The sequence below is a fragment of the Tetrao urogallus genome (genome assembly GCF_951394365.1).
Source record: "Tetrao urogallus genome assembly, chromosome: 3".
Taxonomy (NCBI): domain Eukaryota; kingdom Metazoa; phylum Chordata; class Aves; order Galliformes; family Phasianidae; genus Tetrao; species Tetrao urogallus.
Window position 1 is genome coordinate 49,113,146 of NC_136815.1, and position 19,384 is coordinate 49,132,529.

At 35.2% G+C, this 19,384-nt stretch overlaps 1 protein-coding gene across 1 annotated transcript in view; it reads left to right on the plus strand.

Annotated features, from left to right (window-relative positions):
- PTPRM (protein tyrosine phosphatase receptor type M) overlaps window positions 1-19,384 on the plus strand; it is a gene marked incomplete at both ends in the record, with an annotated part of 447,044 nt that overhangs the window by 162,363 nt on the left and 265,297 nt on the right. Inside the window, 2 exons of the mRNA XM_079533291.1 lie at window positions 6,968-7,142; window positions 17,298-17,591. Of these exons, the coding sequence (XP_079389417.1) occupies window positions 6,968-7,142; window positions 17,298-17,591 (469 nt within the window). The remainder of the gene's footprint in view (window positions 1-6,967; window positions 7,143-17,297; window positions 17,592-19,384) is intronic.

Sequence of the window (19,384 nt, forward strand, 5' to 3'; positions counted from 1 at the left end):
TGTAGCTTCTTGTCATGAAATGCATGTTCTCCTTGGCTACTTTGTAGGACTCATCAATGAGTTTTGACTGTTATTCTGGCTGTTTAAAACTTTCAAAGATTTTAACTTGAAGTTGTCTCCCAAACTTGGATGATAGACTTTCTTTACGTGCCTTTTTCCTTTCCAAACAAGCCAACACTTTTCATAAAGATAATTGTTGTTTCTGTGTTTTTTTTTTTTAACCTGTTCTGTTATATAACTGAGAGAAAAGGCAGACAAATGCCTACATCACTCTCCATCATATGTAGAAATGAAAATTATGCTAATGATCTTTCCTTTCTCACTTTCTCCTCATTGCTCTCCTCTTTCCCAGACCCTCCATATGCCTGTGCCTGGCATCTGCAGAATTCTAAGCCAAAGTATTGAAAATCACTTATATAGTCTTCATTTATTATTTTTTTTTTTTAAGCAAGGTGTTCATCCTAGCTCTTGTAGCTTTATAATACAGGAAAAAGCATGATGAGTACTTACTGTTTAGTGTTTCAAAGAATTAAGATACAGAGTGAGATTAAATGATCTAATAAATAGAACTATGGGTTCAGCAAAATGCTTAGCATATGCTTGGATAGTTGCCATAATTTCTTTATGAAACAAACTTATCCTTTAGAGAGAGATTTTCTAGTGCTCTGTTTTCTCCAGATGTTTCTGAGAACATAATTCTGTACAAATGATTTTGGATTCTGTTGTGTGCCATTAAAGATGAATGGAAAGAAGGTTTGAGATTTTTACATGTTTGTGAGCACTGGAAAATTGTTAGAGAATACTAACATTTCTCAATCAGTCTTGCATTTCATGTAAAAAATATAAAATTAGCAGTTTTGTTGGTGTTTTTTTCTTTTTTTTTCCTTTTGAAAACCTCTGTGTAGTAATAAGAGATCTGCTTCTGTCAGAATGAAACAGAAGAAATTCATTATGTAAGTACTGAGTATCTGCCTTGGGTAAATTACAGTGAAGTTTAGTGGCTCCAGAAAATAGAATAATGTCTTTGTTTACTTTCTGCATGTTTAATTGTATCTTCAAATAGATAGTGCTGCTTGATATTTAATAATGTGTCTACTTGATGTGTAGCTTCAGTATATTTTACAATTTTACCTTGTAGCTACAACAGTCATTTAGGTTTAGTCATAAGAAATAGAGATTTATGTGGAGCTATGTCATTTGAAGAAATGGATAAGTAATCAAACATAAAAATATTGAATCCTGAAATCTTTCCTGAACGGCAGAACAATAGCATTTTGCTTGAATGCCCATGAGTTACTCATACAGAGTGCAGTTCTGGCTCACAGTAGAGCAATTCCAAACAGGGCAATAATCATCTTTTTTCCAGCATGGCCTCATTACTTGAATGAAATACACTTGTTAACTTATACAGATAGAATAAATGCTGGATAATCACAGGATCTGCACTGGTTATAATCTAGACTGACAAGCAGTTGTCTTGGTTATGAAAGTAATTCTGGAAATTCAGAGGTAAAGTCAACTATCGAAATTATTAGAATGAAAAATATGAACTCTGTGAAGCAATTTTGTTGAGGTATTAATTGCTATTTGATTTAGATTTAATACGTGTTTTAAACCAAATTATTTCTGGCACTGCTGATGTTATTTGAGATCCCACCGGCATAACTCTAATCAGGATTTTATAAATGTGCATATTTGAAAGTGGATAATGCAAACCCTTTCTTTTAATAAATGTATGAAAAACTGCTTAATCTACCTGTATGAACAGAGGGTAACTGACCGATGCTTCCTTTTAAGTCTCTTCTGGCAAAATTGTTGAAACACTCTTTGAGAATGATTAATGCAGTGGTAGTGATGGATATAAGATCCCAGAACTTCAATCCCTTTGAATTACTGCTGCATTTTTTTAAAACTATTTCTGAAAGCTTTAATATATATCTTGTTGCTACTAAATTGCTGTTCATTTAGAAGACTTAGTGTCAGTTCATTGCCTAAATGAGACTGTAAGTCTAATTTAAATAACCATCAGCCTATTTCTTTTCACTCTAGCTTACCTAGAAAGGAAAAATAATGTGCATTTTTAGGGTGTTTTTTTGCTGTCTCTGGATGAATTTAATATAGTGGTACTAGAAGAATGAATTTTCGAGCTGTTTATATCCCAAGATTAAATTAAGATTTTTTCAGAATACCTGTATGTTAAATTACATATTACTTAATAGAAAATGTATTCTTACCAGTGACTCACCAATTAATCATATACATTGTTTTGCATAAATGGCATTCTTGATTCATTTTTGTTTGGCTTTGTTTAGTTGTTTTTTGTTTTGGTGAAGCATTCTCCGAACATTTGAAAACAGAGGTTTCTCAGCAACCGGGGGAATCTGTTATGTTCATTTTTGGATCTCAGCATTTTGCGGTCCATTTTTTTGCAGTCAAAATTCTTCTGTGCTGTTAGGTAGGTCTGCCTTAGGGATGCAGCCTTTGTACTCCAAACAGGCCTAGGATTAAATGATTAAGGCAGTTTTCTCTTTCAAAAGAAACGTCCTGTTCATGCAGTTTTCCAGGTCCCAGAGGCAGAAGGAGCCAGCAGGCTTAATGTGCATTGAAGCCTCAGTCTTTCACATGGCACGACAGAACTATTGAGCAAAGTAAAAAGAACTGTATTTATCCTGGTGAGCTGAATTTAATAGGAAACAGTAGCACAAAGAACAAAAACCAGAAAGACCCTACAAAGTTGCTCTGATGGTTTGTTTAGATGGTCTTTAATATACAATGCTATCATGTTTCATTGAAAATCATGAAACTATTTTCTGCACTGAGACTAGTAGATTACAATTACCTGTTGGTTTTTGTTTATTTTCATGAAGATATGATGTATTTGTGAGGACTCTCACATAAAGATTATTAATTTGCAATTCAGTCAATTTCTGCATCTATCTAAAAAGAGCTGAGATTGAAGCTTTTTATGGTTAAAGCAATAGATAATTGACCACATAAATGGTCTCCTTTATTTGTGAAACTTCCAAGTTTTGCATTTGAGTTTAAAAATCATTTTTGTGAATGCTACTAAATATAATAAATTTTTAAATGTCTTCTAATATATTCAGTAAAGAAATGTTCATTTGGTATTAATATGTTATTTTTAGGTATTCTGAAATAGCCGTTCACAATTTGCATGGAGAAAGCACTTCTTGTTTATCATACAGTATGCTTAAAGGGATATGTTAATACAGAAAAAGAAATATGGTTCATGCACTCTCCCATAAAGGTACCCACTGTCATAGCTGTGCAGCTTCCTGAAGATGCTATGCAGTGAGTCAGAGAGGAGGACTGAATCACAAAAAAAAGAAAGAGAAACTGGCTGTATGGATGCAGTTAAAGTAGAAACATTTCTGTATTTGTTTGTGAAATGGTAAATAAGACTGATTCTGAAGAAATGCTCTTTATTGCATTTAGCAGTTGCTGAAATAACTGGTTTTGGAAGGGCTTTGTAGGTTTAGTTCGGTTTTTCTTTCCTATATATTTTGTGTTTAACTCTTTTCATTTTTATTTTCTCATTGGCTGTGAATTGAACTCTTCTTATGCTTGAATTTATTACTTTGACTACCATTAATTTATGCTTGGGCTTATATCAGTTAAGTGACTATTCTCATTTGCTGAAGAGAGGAAAGGCATGCTCTCCTGAGCTATATTTCTTGTGGAAAGTAAACAAATTATGTTTTTTAGTCTCTCTCTATTTCAAACACTACTTTTTCCTTGGAAATATATTTTTCACAGAAAGACTATTGGAAAAAAAAATCTTTTTTTTCCTTTGAGCTCTGGTAAGGAATGTCATACTGGTGATTTCTGTAGGATTGCTAGAGTTCTAATATATCATTAGACACATTGCACTTTGTGAGTTTGTAACATTTAGGCGAAGTCAGTCATGATCTTTATTTATACTAATATACGTATACTTTGCAGGTGTGTTGTAATAATTATAATAAAGGCTTTCTATTATGAAACTCCTTCTTGAATTTTGAAGGCACCCATAATGATCTGTTTCATATGTGAATTCCAGCGGGGGACAAAAAGCCTCAAATCTTCTTTGAAGCCAAGCTGAGTTCTCTTTAGTGCTCATGCAACTTCATTATTTGAACAAAATGATGCATCTCTGTGAAACAAGCTAAGGCTTCTCTGTTTTTCGGTCAAAATTATTGAGATGTGAGTGGATATGGTGTGTAGCACATCCATTTGATTAAGATGTCTGCTGTTTTAGAACAGCAGTTAAGATACTTGAAATCAGGTGAGATTGGTATGCTTGGGAATAAACGGAAGGTGAAAGAGATTAGGCTGTGTAGGTAAGGATCTGTAGCAGGCAATGGGAGGTTCTAATAGGTTTATGACAGGAAACTGCTAGCAGGGAGTGGGAATGCGACACACTTTTCCTTGGTCTCCTCTCTTCATGTGCTTGGCTCTTCCAGAACAAGACAGAGAATATCTTGCCTTGTGGCATTGCCTAGTCTTTTCACTTTGCCTCCCTTTAACAGCATCGTATAGCCTTTGTCAGGTAAGTAAAAGGACAGCAAGAACTAAATTGGGGTACCTAAATTTAGGGTAGCATTGTGTGGTTACAGTAGGAGTTGATGATCTTGAAGGTCTTTTCCAGCCTGAGCAATGCTATGATTCTATTATTCTCAATCTTAAAATATTTGTTCAGTTCTTCATTTGTGTTGTAACTTGTGAGGATCCTGTTAAATTCTGGCTATAGAAGCCCTACATGAGGGGTAGGTGTGCACTGCAGCTGGAATGCGGAGCTTCTTGTTAGCATTTAAAATCAGCTGAGCTAGTGTAGGTGCTAGAATTAATCTATGTGTGATGGCAAGTTGTTTCCTAGAGAGTTATTTACAGATTTCTTGGCAGGAGGCCATAGCCCATGCAGAGCTTCCTGATGTTGCAAATAGAGAAAGGAAAAAGCTATCATGTGTAGATACAACATAAGCACGAGTCTGAAGTCTGAGAAATGCAGAAACGCTCTTTAAAGCAATGATCTGTGACTGCTTAGCAGCTCTGATAGTTAGGACTAATCAGTCATTGTTTTAAGAATTTAAAAATATATATGACTTTAAATAATCTTAATTCTCCACAAACATACACAGCCTATTCATCTTGCATCCTGCTACTTCCTACCATTTTTGCTTGAATGATAATACAGTGGCAAAATCATTAAAAACAGTAATTTTGCAACAGTTGTTTTGGATGCTTCTTTCAAAGTTTTGTTTTCGATGTATACCATGTCAGAGCAGTCAGTTTATCTGCAAGTTGGAATTCTAGTAGCTGGCAGTAATCTAAAGCAATTGTCAGGTAATAACTTGAGTAAATTTTAAGGCATGGCAGTACATTCTTTGGGCATCCTATAGGTGTTCTTTTTTCTTTTTAATAAGCTATGTGTCACCCATGTTTATTTTTTAAGAGGAAATAATTCTTGTCTTATGGTGTTAAGAGAATGCAAACAGTTCTTATGATTAATTATCCTGCTGCTTTGGCACCAATGCATGATTAAGTTTGACTTGGTTTTGTGATTATGGATACGTTTAATTTACTGCAACTATTTCTTGTAGCTCTCTGGTTTTACCTGGTGCTTTAAGGTTACATGCAGTATGCTGACAAGTGAAGGCCATAACAAATTGAAGTCAGTGTTTCCTATATAGGTCTTAAATTCTGTTGGATAAACTATAAATTCCAAGGCAGAGAAACAGACATCACCAATTGTGTTGATGGTTTATGGAAGCTAGCAGGATCCTTGCCCTGCCTGAAGTTCCTGAATTCAGGAAAACTACCAAAAATAATTGGTATATTAAATACCATAAGGTTGCATATGCCTTCTCAAAAATAACATCTCTGGGGAGGTGCTTGTTGGGGTTTTCCACAGTTTCTTATAATGCTTTAATAATGGCAGTAGGCTTCAATTTATTGAAAAGTTTATGTTTGTGTGGAAAGTACACATTTGAATAACTGTTTTAAGTAGATTTTGTGAATAATTTTTTTAACCATCTGTAATAATTAGGTTATTACATTTTCTGAAGTTTCTTTGACCATTCCTAGTGGATCCAGACTATTTTGTGGCCCGCTAGAGCATGAGCTGTGGTGAGGATGTAAGAGCTGTCTCTCAGCTTCATGTCAGAGGATGTGGCAAGACATCACCTCTGTCCTTTTCCATCTACTCCCTTCTCTTTTCCTCTTCCAGACATGCACTGGATGACAGGACACAGCAGGCCAGGATTTAGGGGCCTAGTGCTCCTCAGCTTTCTGTAGATAATTTTCTTGTTCTGTGCTTGCAAGATGTTGAATTGAGAGCAAGATGTTCCACTGGAGTAGAAATTGCCCAATTTCCAGTGCTGTGCTGAGAAACTGGGAAATTGAGAAACTTCAGCCTTGCTAATCATTCACCTGGCAAGTCTCTTCCACCTGACTCGCTGATAATCCCAGGTGTAGGTTCTGTTATATGACAACCACACACTTGGATTTCCATGCTGTGCCAAATTCGTAAGCTGAATAGCAGATGTGGAGGAGAGTAGAAAATAGAGACTGTGTATGCTGTTTTATGCTTCTTTAGGAAAAACAAAACAAAGCAAAAACCAATGAACTTTAAGTACTTGTGTAAGGTAAGCCAAGCAAGTAAAATGTTACACTGCTCTCCAATTTTTCTATTAGCTAATCTATAAAGAGTTGAAAGCAGCTGTTCCACATGAGTGGTTGCCCACTGATGATGAATGTTTTAACTCACATGGGAAGGCAATAGCATCTCACGCGGTGTAAACATCTGTAAAAGTAATAGTGCAGTCTTCTGCCTTCACCTTTCCTCCTCTCTTGGGAAGCTTAAGAGAAATAGAATTGTTTTTCAGGTTTTTTTTTTTTTGCATTGTGTTTTTTTTTTTTTATTTTAAGTGTGACTAACAATATTTTTTACTTTTGTTTCTTTGCCTAGGGTATTTACGTGAGGGATGCACCTTTGAAGAACATAAAAGTGTTCAATGTTCGACGATTTGTAGCTCTTTTTAATGTGGTAAATGCCACGAAGCGGGATGCTGGCAACTATCGCTGCATGATTCGAACAGAAGGAGGGGTTGGAGTATCGAACTATGCAGAACTAATAGTGAAAGGTATTTCACAATCAGATCACTATTTTGTGGCTGGAGTATTGAATGAGGACCTGCAATTGCTAGTTTACTAAGGATGTCACCCATAGTTCCTTACAACTGATAAAAGGTTCAATAGATAGGCTGTTCATGTAAATTGTAGGAGTTTATCCCGCTGTAGCAAGGAAATGACAGAAGAAACCAGAGCTAACTGGTTAGTTGAGGATTGTTCATTTAAATATTTCTCTCAAATGTAGTGTACAGACAGCATTTCTGGTTTTCAGAGCATAAGACTTTTTCGAAGATATGAATCTAATACTGGCTATTTACTTCCATGGTGGAGATAACATTTAAAAAACTATACTTAGTTCAAAATCTGAAAACTTTACAGTGAAAGAAAGCATTTTCCAACATATGGAGAGAGATTTTTTAAAAACATCAGGAAACTCTTATGTGTGAATAAAATGGGCATAAGGATGTCCTTCTTGTAGAAAATGGTGCTAAAACAATATCTTAATATTAATTGATTTTGGTTGTTTCATTACACTAATATTTTGGAGGAATGTAGTGCTATTTTTGTTCTTTTAGGGCAAAAAGAAAGATATTTTCTAGGACCAAATTTGGTGAGCCACATTACTGTGCTATGTCTTCCCTTTCTGGTCAGTTCTGGGCCTAAAAAAGAAAAAGTGAGATGAAGGCCTTTTTCTCTTCCTGACAACAATTTGATCCAAGTTGGCAAGGACAGAAATTAAATCCACTGAAGGTCTGGATTTTTCCACTATGAATTAGGAAGGACACAGTTGCATCTACTATGCATTCTCTCACTTTAGAAACCATGTCCCTTGTTGAATAGGATTCTTTTCTTTTGGCTCTACAGCTATAAGAACATATAACTGTTCTAATGATATTAAAGAAGTGTATAGGTGAAGGAGTAACACAAGTAAGAATCTAATTCTTGTGTAGTATTTTTGATACTATGCTTTCCAAATTCTGCTATAGGTTTTATCTTTTGATTTAAGATACATTTCTTATGATACAGTCTTATAAGTAAAGAATCAGCACATACTTCAGGATGGTTCTCCTCACAAAAAGTAGACCGTGTAAGGAGCTTTATTATTAATTGATCTTGGATTCACTCCTTTATTTCCCCTACCTCTTTAATAATTTTGCATGCTAATAGAAGTGTATAATTTTTCAGACCTTTTAAATGATATGATCCTTTTCCCAAATTATTTCTGATTTTGTTCAGGTAATTTATATGTAGGTTGATAAGCGAAGTATGGAATAAGTGTTATATATCTGAAAATGTACCATAGATCTTGTCTCTGAAGACAATATAGAAAGTATACGTAAGTATACAAGAAAGAAGCATTAAAGGAGAAGTTTGAAGAACAGCAGGAACAGTAAATAATCAACCTTAAAAGTTACAAAAGAAAAATGAAAGTGAGGCAGAGAAGAGGACAGTAGAATTCTCACGGGGGAAAAGTAGGAAGGCTAATGGTTAGGCTGTAGGTATGCTTGAGTTTTTTCAATTAAATAAAACTTGGGGGAAGATACTTAAGAAAAAAATGGGGAGTGGAATAATGGAAAGATGGGATCTCTAGAACGGTGTTTATAAAATAAATGTAGGATTAGGATTTTTTTTTAGTTTATTGGTGAAAAAGAAGCTTGGATTATGGGTTAGTTAGCTTGGAGAGTAATTAGTCACTAGTAGAAGATGCAAGAGATATATAGAATTTAGGAAAGAAAGAAGAAATGTATGCACCCTACCAAGAATGATAAGGCATCTTTCAGACTTTCCAGCATTGCAAACCAGAGGGATAAATAAGGGTGAATGAGACAGATAAAAGATTGACTGCATTCGTGACAGGAGATACAGAAAACCAAAGTAGTTAAGTGTTCTCAATTTCTTTGATTTAGGGTGCTTTAATTTATTAGTGCTCCTTTGGTGGTGCAGTAGATGAAATTATGAAGCATATCATTAAAGCACTTGTGTTTATCCAGATTCTTTCAGAAAATTTGCATTGAGCACTCTGAGCAATTGGATAGCCTTAGGGTGTAATCCCATTAACTACTTGTAGAGTGGCAAAGTAATTATGGTAATCCCTGTTGCCTGTATTGGAGCTTCTATGAGAGCACCTGTAGGTCATTCCTTCTGACTTAAAAAAGCCCATATCAAGCATTGTGCTGTAAAACCTTAGATGACTATAGTTAAATAGCCACATTAGGAACTAATTATTAATTAGTAAATATGCTTTCTTTCTGATAGTGTATAATTAAGAAATTGTATTTCCTATTTTTTTCAGCAGCTTTTCTGCAATGTTAGTTGGCAGAATTGAAATCTAATAGATTGATTTAAGTGCAGCAAAATATATTTTAGATCATCACCATCAATAAATAATGAGAAATATACATATACCAATATTGCATGTAATGTTTAGTCTACTTGGGAATTACTGATGGCTTAATAATAGTATGTGTAGAAACAGTGATGTAATTATTCCCCTCACTTCGTTGGAAAAGAAGAATCTAATTTTCTTCTCATTTGCATTGGGGTAACCAAGATGACTAAGTGGAATTTCCCTGGAATTACATTGCTGTGCTGATAGGAGAGTCAAACCTGGTAGTTAGAGAGTCGTCTCACAGAATCACTGAATGTGCAGGTGTTAGAAGGGACCTCAAGAGATCAGCAAGTCCAACCTGCTCTCTAAAGCTGGTATCCTATAATAGGGTCAAGATCTTGAATATCTCCATAGAAGGAGACTCTGTAACCTCTCCACGGCAACCTGTTCCAGTGCTCCATCACTCTTACCGTAAAGGAGTACTTATGCATGTTGTTACAGAACTTACTGTGTTCAGGTTTTAGGCCATTGCTCCTTGTCCTGTTGCTACACATGACCAAAAACAGCCTTGCTCATCCATTTGCCTCCCGCCTCCCTTCAGGTATATATAAACATTAATAAGATCCTTTCCCAGTCTTTTTTTCCCCAGGCTGAACAGTGCCAGATTACTCAGCCTTTCCTCATACGGGAGATGCTCCAGGCCGTTTATATCTTTGTGGTGCTCCACTGGACTCCTTCTAGGAGATCCCTGTCTTTTTGGAACTGGGGAGCTCAGAACAGGATGCAGTATTCTAAATCTCATCGCATTTATTGTGCTGTCTTTCCTTTTCTTCACTAAACTTGTAACACAAATTGAAAATAAACAAATAAATAGTTGTTTTTTTTTTCTTCCAAAATGCCTTTGCCTTTAAATAGAGACCTAAAGACATGTGCACAGTAGAGTAGGTTACTACTTTGTACAGTGTTCACAGTACTTCATTGTAGGCATAGTTCTACTAAATAGGAACTTCCTGTATGTGGAGTCTGAATACTTTCTTATGTAAACATCTTTAAAGTCTGCAGTGTTGCCTTGATACGATGTCATGTAGACTGGAGGCCAGATCCAAGAACTTTTGAAATCAGCAGGAAGAATTTTAATATCAGACATTGCAAAGCAAACCTGAAATCACAAAGGAATAGGAATTAAATCTTAATTTTGAGGATGATGTATACATAGGAACATTTGCCAGCTTCTTTTATTTCTTTCTTTCTTTCTTTTTTTTTTTTTTTTTTTTTTTTTTACCTGAACAGATATGGTTCTAACAAGGTTTATTTGCTATGAGGGGGAGGAGGGGAAAGCAATTAAAAAGCTGTCAGTTAATCCCATGTTATCTTGTTAAAGAACTGTAAACATGAATATTGTCTATTTAGTGAGCAAAACCCCTGTCAGTGAACAATTAGCTGAGCTCTAAATGTGAAGGAAAAAAAAAGGATTTTTAAAAAAACTTGTTTCTGTTCTCCTATGTCCTTTAGAGAGTGGTGAAATAAAGTATTGATTGCTCTATTTAAATAAATCTCAAATAGGAAATTTTCAGTTTTACCCAAGTGTTTGTTCTGATAGGAAAGGCTGAAAAGACAAGTGCTTTGTTTTGTGCATGTGTTCAAACTACACAGTATCCTCATCTAAGTTTGTCAGAGAACTGGATTGAAATGTCACTTTATCTAATGGGAGACATGAAATTGGTCTTGTCAGATCACCCACTTATTATAAAAAGAACAGCAGTTTATATCTAATAGGTGACATAAAAGTAATCAAACACTGAGCAAAAGGAAAATAGTAAGGTGGAATTGATTAAATGTATTTGCTGAAGTAAATTAGATTTCTACATACAGTCCCCATGTTGAATTTTTCTAATAGCGGGCAGATCCAATGCAGATTGGATTTAGAAGAACAGAATGAGCCTGTCTGAGCAGACACCAGATTATTACAGAGTTCAGACTGCTTATTGAGTTCAAACAAGGTAAACCTAAGTGTCAAATTGGTTAAAGGGAATTTTGTTAGATTTTTAAGTGAGGGCATAGAGAGGTAGCCATCTGTAATGTTGGCAGCTTAAATGTCTGCATCTTTTCAAATGAAAGATTTAACACCAGAAACAGAACTGGAGATCATCTGAACCCGTAGAACAAAGTCTGCATTCTGGAGGGCAAAGTCATTTTGAGATCAGGACAAGGGAAGTAAATATTAGAAATTGCTTATCTGAGGTATTGGCTGCTATCCTACATTAGATACACACAGATGTGTAGATCTGTTTTCTCTTTTGCTAATGAATCTTTCATTCTGGATCCATCAGTTTGCCTGTACTATTATTTAAAAAAAAAAAAACAATTTCTTTTTACTGTTATTTACCTGTCATGAAGTACTACTTTCAGATGCTCGTAATTTTGGCAAACTGACTTTAGGATGATATTTTTCAATATAGGTTTGTGTCTCAGCCTGAAGGTTTTGAGAAAGAGTCCAAACAAAACGGTTGAGATAGTTCAGCTGTTTTAGCAAAAAATCCATAGGACAGCATTGAAGACACTGGGCTTTGAAGCAAGAACTAAGGATTTTTCAGGAGGGCAATTGTATCAAGAATATTTCTGTTTTTTCACTCTTGTAAATACTTTCTTTCAAGTTGCATCAATTTACAATCTACAAACAAAAACAAACAAAAATGGAATCCATGGATCCATTTAGATATGTGCAATGGATACTTCTCTGAGTTCTCTTCTACCCCTCACATTCTATATACTGTGGATGAAATTTAAATACTGGTAGTGATCTGAGCTCCTCTGGGTTGAGCTGAATCCAGGCACGTGAATCCGAAGTTGGTAGCTTATCACTCCCATGCTTTTGGTGTGCAGATCTCCACTTCCCTAAAGTACTGTGAAGCAAAAATGTGCATGATAGGGGTCACAAGTGATGCAAGAGCAAGGAGCTGCACACTTAGATGAGGTTGTTAGAATTGGGACTGAAAAGAATGGCAAACTGAGAGGTATTTTGAGGAGGGAGGTAAATGAAAATTGGGGCTACATGAGTACTGAGTACTAGGAGGAGAGAGAGAAAACTAACGATGGAACAGAGATATCTATCCATGCTTATATAGACATGTAAATTCTTGTGTGTGCGTGTGTGTAAACATGTATATGTGTGTAGGAATGCTAGAGGCAGAGGCAGAGGAGAAGGAAATTGGCTAGAAAGCCCTAGAATGGAAGTGCAGGAGGGAACAGCAGATGTTAGGGAGAAGCTTGGTTAGAAGAATAGGAGCAGACACAGCTTTTAGGTACAGCCTAAGTAAACAAGCAACGAATCAGAATGGGAATTCAGAGATATTTGGAATGTGAAGATGGTGACCACAGTATGGAGAGAGAGAGGAAAAAAAAAAAAAGGCAGAGCAAGTGGAATACAGAAAGGGTGGATGGCTTCAGGCTGATCAGGTTGGCAGATGAGGATGAAGTGAGAGCAGTAAAGGTTGAGGTGCTGCTGGCTTAAAACAGACAGATGGTAATTGGAGTGATTGGGTTTGGAAGAAACATGTGTGGGGAAAAGAACAATCTGTGCCTTATTAAGGATGGAGAATAATATCAATACACAGTTTTGCAGGCTATTTATGAATGTCCAGCTAATCAGATAGTACCTGCAAACTGTATTGTGTAAGGGTGCTGAAACATTCTGTAATGTTTCAAAATAAATTATAACAATGACATTTTCTAAAATGATGAATTTAAAAGTAATTTTAATAGCATTAGAGTACTAGTTCTGGTCAAGTTTTCATCTGAAATGTTCTCAAAAAAAAGAATGATATAAAATGTATTAATGTTATTCATCGCACTGCTTATAAGATGTTGTTTAATTTCAGTATTCTTTTTTATAATTAAATACTTTGGTAGGAGTTACATAAAGACTTTCTTTGAACAAGTACTATGCAAAGAATTGTGTTGTTTCAAAATCACTGCTTTTCTGTTTTCTCAATGGGAAAACGTGTTACCTTGCAATTGAGTGCTGCAAAGTGGCATTGCTCTCCACTGTTTCCGACTGACCAGTATAGTTTGCTTGGTCAGAAGATGAGCACAGCTCATATATAGGTAATCATAACTACACATGTAGTTGTGTATGTATAGTTGTATACATAAAGCTGATTTAGTTGATTTCAAGACAATTATTAGTTTAATAAGAATTGTAATTATGTAATAAGTTATTAATGTGGAAATAGCATCAGAGATGATTGATGTCCTGTTTTACCATCATTTACATCGTGTACTCATTATGTGCTAAATAATATTGCTTCGGATTATCGTGTCATTCTCTAACAGTCACTTGAATTAAAATTAGCTTGCAGGATAGATATTTCTTTCCTCGAAATGTAGCATGGCTCTATTCTCCACATTTCTTACTTCAAAAATAAATAAAATTACTGCTACTACCAGAGTAGATTTTCCCATATTTCAAGGGAGTTCTTCTGGGCCCCAGACAATAACTGCCTATTTTTGTGTGTTTTATAAATCAGTTAAATCTCTGAGATTTACATTATCTCCACTGGCATCTCAGTGTGATATCTTTCCCCTTCCTATTAAAATTTTAAAAGGACTGCAAAACACAAAGATGTTAGGATCTTGCAGAAAATGTTTTGGAAGTTCTGTATAATTTAAAGCACAGAGCAATGTAAATAAAAGAGCTGCTCTTACAAGGATATTTGCAACTAATGTAGAAGTGCATAAGAAAAAATGATTTCTGTGCATCATGGCTTAGTTTTCTATCCTCTGTACGAGAGAGGCTGTTCCTTATCATAAGGCTTTGTCTTTTTTTTCTTACTTGATTGAGTCAGTGTAGGGTGACGTTAAAAGGGTCTGCCTAAAACATTTTTTGTGTCTGCAGTCATTGGACTTTTGACGCATCTGGCTTTTTGTAAGGTGGCCAGTATTTTATTTCTATAAAGGATTTTGCCCATTGACATTCATCTCAAAATTCAAGAACAGATCACTTGCCTGTCCAAAGTGTGGAAAGCATTGAATTTCTGGAAACTTATGAATAAACTTCTTTTTTTTTTTTTTTTTTTTTTTCTTAGTTAATATCTTTTTAAAACTTATCTTTAAAGGATTTATTGAATGGCTTTATTTACATCTGTTCTTCTGTTACAAAAGAGATCTACAAGAACTCTTTAAACTAAACTATCATATTTAAGTGCTATTGCTGTAATCTTCCACCTTCAGCAATCAGTTGAAATTTTTCCCTGATTGTACATGGTTACAGAGTGACAGGTCTATCGAACCACGTTTGTAAAGATACTAATTGGAAAACAATTTTCAATGGTATTTATTTGACACTGCCTCAGTGGCCATCAGTGAAACTGTTTTCTTTGAAAGGTGGTGATGATGCATTCTGGTACTTTTTCTATGTGATTCAAGTTTTTCAGCATCCTTAAAAAAATACTAATTCTGACTAAAGGAAGAACCAGCTCTTTGTATTTGATATTACACCATTTGTATAAAAGTGTACGGTCATGTTTTTAAGCAGTCACTTGATGAGGAGCATCTTATTTATAGTGAAAGGTTCATTCTGTGTAACTTTGATCTCCAATAAAAGGACTACTTGTAGTATTAAACTACACTTCCAGTATTAAATAAACTGTACCCAACGCAAGCTTTGCTGAAATCATGCAACTTGAATTAACCTTTTGCACTTTGGCCACAAAGGAATGAAAAACATACCCCAAGGGATAAAAAGATGATAAAATACTACTGCAAGTGCTTGTAATACTTGGAATGAATTGGTGTAACCACTAACCTTAGCAACCTAACTCCTGAGTTTGCATTTTGAATGGAACATCAGCAGCCTTTAGTAGCATTTGAAACTTGAAAGTAATTAACTGTTCTTTCAGCATGGCTAAGTAAATGCCTTAGGATGTTCTATAAAAAGTTCCATTTCATGTCTTGGTTCACAAAACAGCCTAATGATTTAAATTGATGCTAAATCATTTTGTGTCAAGTCGGAATGGTTTCTAGGCACAGGCACACTGTCATTGTATGAAGCCATCGTTTCTTACTTTAGGAGCTCTGTTTTCAAGGAAGCTGCAATATGTGTTGAACCAAAAGCTGGCATCGGTTTGCCATACATTGCTACTGGCTTGTAACAGTGTTTTCCTTAGTGATCTGAAAAAGTAAACAAGATTCCTTTTGCCTCTGTGCAGTGCATATTTAATCCGTCATTGTCTCTATTCCAATCAGTCATAATTAGTAGACATCTTTGGAAACATTTCAGATTGTTGCCAACTGTATTGTGTTCTTCTTGATGATAATCAATTAATTTTATTAAGATGAAAATGTGTAGTGTTTGCAACTTTGTGATGTCATGTTTCAGCAATTGCTAGCAGGTTGCACAGATTAAAGTTTATGTAAAAATATACAGCGCTAATTAGAAACACCACTGTTCTGTGAAGATCATAGGTGATCTTCAGAATACTCAGTGCTCTGTGAGTTTAATGCTTTTTCTGTTAGTGGGGGAAAAAAAAAAAAAAAAAGAAAGTGGCATCTGTAGGGCAATTAAGTGTTTGTTAAAATAGATGTCTGCTATGTATTCGAAAATATTAGTTCTTATTTCCAGAGTTCCTTTCTCCCCTGCACTTAATTCTTTTATGTTCTTTGCTTTAAGTCTGGCTTCAAAGTTCTTGGGAGAATGATGAAATATATAAATTGTTCTTCTTTTCTGTTTGACTACCTGTAGCTCAACATTTGGGGAAGTGGTTAGCAGAGGAGGATAAATCTGAATCTACAGCTTAGGGAAGACAAATGTTCTGCTTTCATTAAGTATTCTTCATAGCCTTAAGAAGGAGGCAGTGTTTGCTGATAGATATGTTAAGAATATTGGATCAAACACTGCCTTATTTCAACAGCTTGATTTCATTCTACTTGAATGTATTTAACCATTGGAAAAGGGAATTTTATGCAGATGTGATGCTTGAGACAGCAGAGTAATTCTGTGGTTAATCAGTAGGGAAAAAGTGAATGTGTTATTTAGCTTTAAAAAGAAATGATGCCTGCAAATTATTTCTGTAGTCTTAATTTGAAATAAGATGTCCATTATATAATAATTAAAAGAAGTTTTAAAATTTTACTTATAATGTCTTTTGAATGCAGACTATCTTAAGATCACATGTATGCTTCCTTAGTGAGACAGAATGTTTCTTCTGTGTGTTAGTGGAAATAAGCCATTACATGAAATAGTAGACTTGAGAATTCCCCCAGCTCTCATATAGAAGCTCTTTCTGCTTAACCAGGATGTAGAACTTAAAAAATACTGTATTTATTGTGCTTGCACAGAATTCTGAAGACTGGTTATTGCAGTCCATGAAAAATAATGAAAATAATTAATTTTGTTTTCAGACAGAAGTCACTATTATGTTTAAGAATAGACTAAAATACATATTTTAACTTTAAAATGTTATTTCTGAGTAGGCTTCATATTAACATCCAGTAAGAATTGTATTTTGATAAGGAAACATGAGGTCAGCTTTCATTTTAAATTGAAAGTTAAAAGATACCATTTAATATCAAGTGAATAGGAGAACTCAAGGCACACACAGTATGCAGCATAGACCATAAGCTTCAGGTTAAAATCTCTAGGTGCTTAAGGAGAAGATTTTGCATATTGCAATTTAAGGAAAACAAGTAAGATAATCTGTAATAACAGTTTCGTCGTAGCTGCATTTTTATGCAGTCTTCAGCGCTAATATAGTGTGAAATCCATTGTTTGAATATTTTAGAATCTAGAAAAAAATACCTGTATAATCACAGCTGCTTTTTGTGACTTACTGTGTTTCAGAGCCACCAGTTCCTATTGCTCCACCTCAGCTGTCCTCAGTTGGTGCAACTTACTTGTGGATACAGTTGAATGCCAATTCTATCAATGGAGACGGACCCATTATTCAAAGGGAAGTTGAGTATCGAACTTCAAGCGGAAGCTGGTATGACATACAACCTGTGGACTCCACGAGCTATAAGATTGGACACCTGGATCCTGACACTGAATATGAAATCAGCGTGTTACTTACAAGACCAGGCGAAGGAGGAACTGGATCTCCCGGGCCAGCTCTCAAAACAAGAACAAAATGTGCTGGTGAGTACTCAGAAGTGATTTGAAAGTTGCAAGCATTGCTCTAGAGTTGAAAACAAAGGTTATTTTGCAATCATGTTAAACCAGAACGCTGCAGGAAGTATGACCGAATATTTCTAAGTATAACATCTTAGCTTCTGATAGCCAGGATGAGTTTGAAATAAACCTTCAGTGCCACAGTGTTTTGTGGATCAAATCATACTTGTTTATGCCTTAACGTAATCAGAGTAGAGTGCTGTAGTGAGCAACTTTTACTATTGGGTATGCAATATTCCACTGAACATTTTTCCTTTCATTATGCTCTGCTCTTGTTAGTGTATGTTTGGGAAGACAGGTTGGCTTCTCTTTATTATTATTTTATATATATATCTCAAGCTTGTAATAGTTTTGTTTGTTTTGGATAAAGTTTATTTTTCCTTTTTTCAATGTCAGGTTTATCAAATTTGTAGATAAAGTGGAAAGAGAACCTCTGTAACAGCAAAGGTTATGTCACAGTTAGCAGATAAATTTTAGAAGAAGACTGCTTTCTTGAGTGACTGACATCATGTCTTGTTATTAAATAAGATGGTGTGATTTGTTGTGTTGCATAGCAGTCTTGGCTTCTATTTTGGATGTTATAATTGATAGTGCTGACCTCTGACTTGAGAAAGATACAAAGATGTACTATATGAAGAAAAAAAAAACAAGGAAAGAGTAGAGGTGATATTAATTTGGGATTCAGCTGCTCCAAAGTAATAGAGTAGATTGTGACCTGGATTTTTGTCATTAGTGTTTTTCCCCAGTATTTTGAATCCTCTTTTCTGCTGCTGTAAAATTGATAGGAGATAAAAGTATATGTGGAAGAAATGTGACTGAGCAAATGGTGTTAGCTTATTGATCCCAATATTTTAAAGAACTGATGGATATTCCTTGTCTTTTAAATGATACTTAGAGAATTTATATGTTTAAGCAGAAATAGTGGTGCATTTCCATGGCATATGGAAGTAAAGTTACTGTTCATAAAGTCACTTGGCGATCTACCCGTGGCTGGATGTCATTTCAGTTGAACTGATTGGTGTGATTCCAGATACGGAGTAAAAAGTGGCTGCTTTCAGAATCCCAGCTTTGAAGATGCAAGCTTGTATAAGTGCTAACTATATGATATTCTTCGTAATTTCTTTCTTCTTTTAGTTGTTGGAAAGCAGTACTTAATGAAAAATACTAAAAGGAAATACAATACAGCTATCTTTAGTATTTGTCAGACTTTCTTTGCTAGACTGAAGTAACAACAGTTTAGTCAAAACTAGGGTATAAAAATTAATTAGAGTACCCTTCAGGAACATTTCTAGGTCGCTATGCTTTCATAATAATGTAAAATTGCCTGTCTACACAAGATATGTATATATTTAGTACTGATGTACTGCATGTATTTTAAAATTAAGCCAGTTTTTACACGTATTTTGATTATCTTCTTGTATGATGAGATACTGTAACAAAGGGTGCTGTGCCCATGAGCCTGTTTGCACTAAAAGTGTAGAGATGCTCAGCAGCCAAGCACCCCACAGCTGCTTGCTCCATCACCTCTGCTGCAGAGCAGAAAAACTTAGAATGGGGCAAGAAGACTTGAGGGTTGGCATAAAAACAGTCTGGTGGGTGAAGCAGAAGCTGTGTGTGCAAGGGAGGCAAATGAGATATTTATTCACTATTTCACATCAGCAGTCACATACTTAGGTACTTTCTGGGGAAAAGAAAAGGGGGAGGGGGGTGTTGGGGCTTGGCCCTTTTAATGGTTACTTGGGAAAACAAACTGCATAATC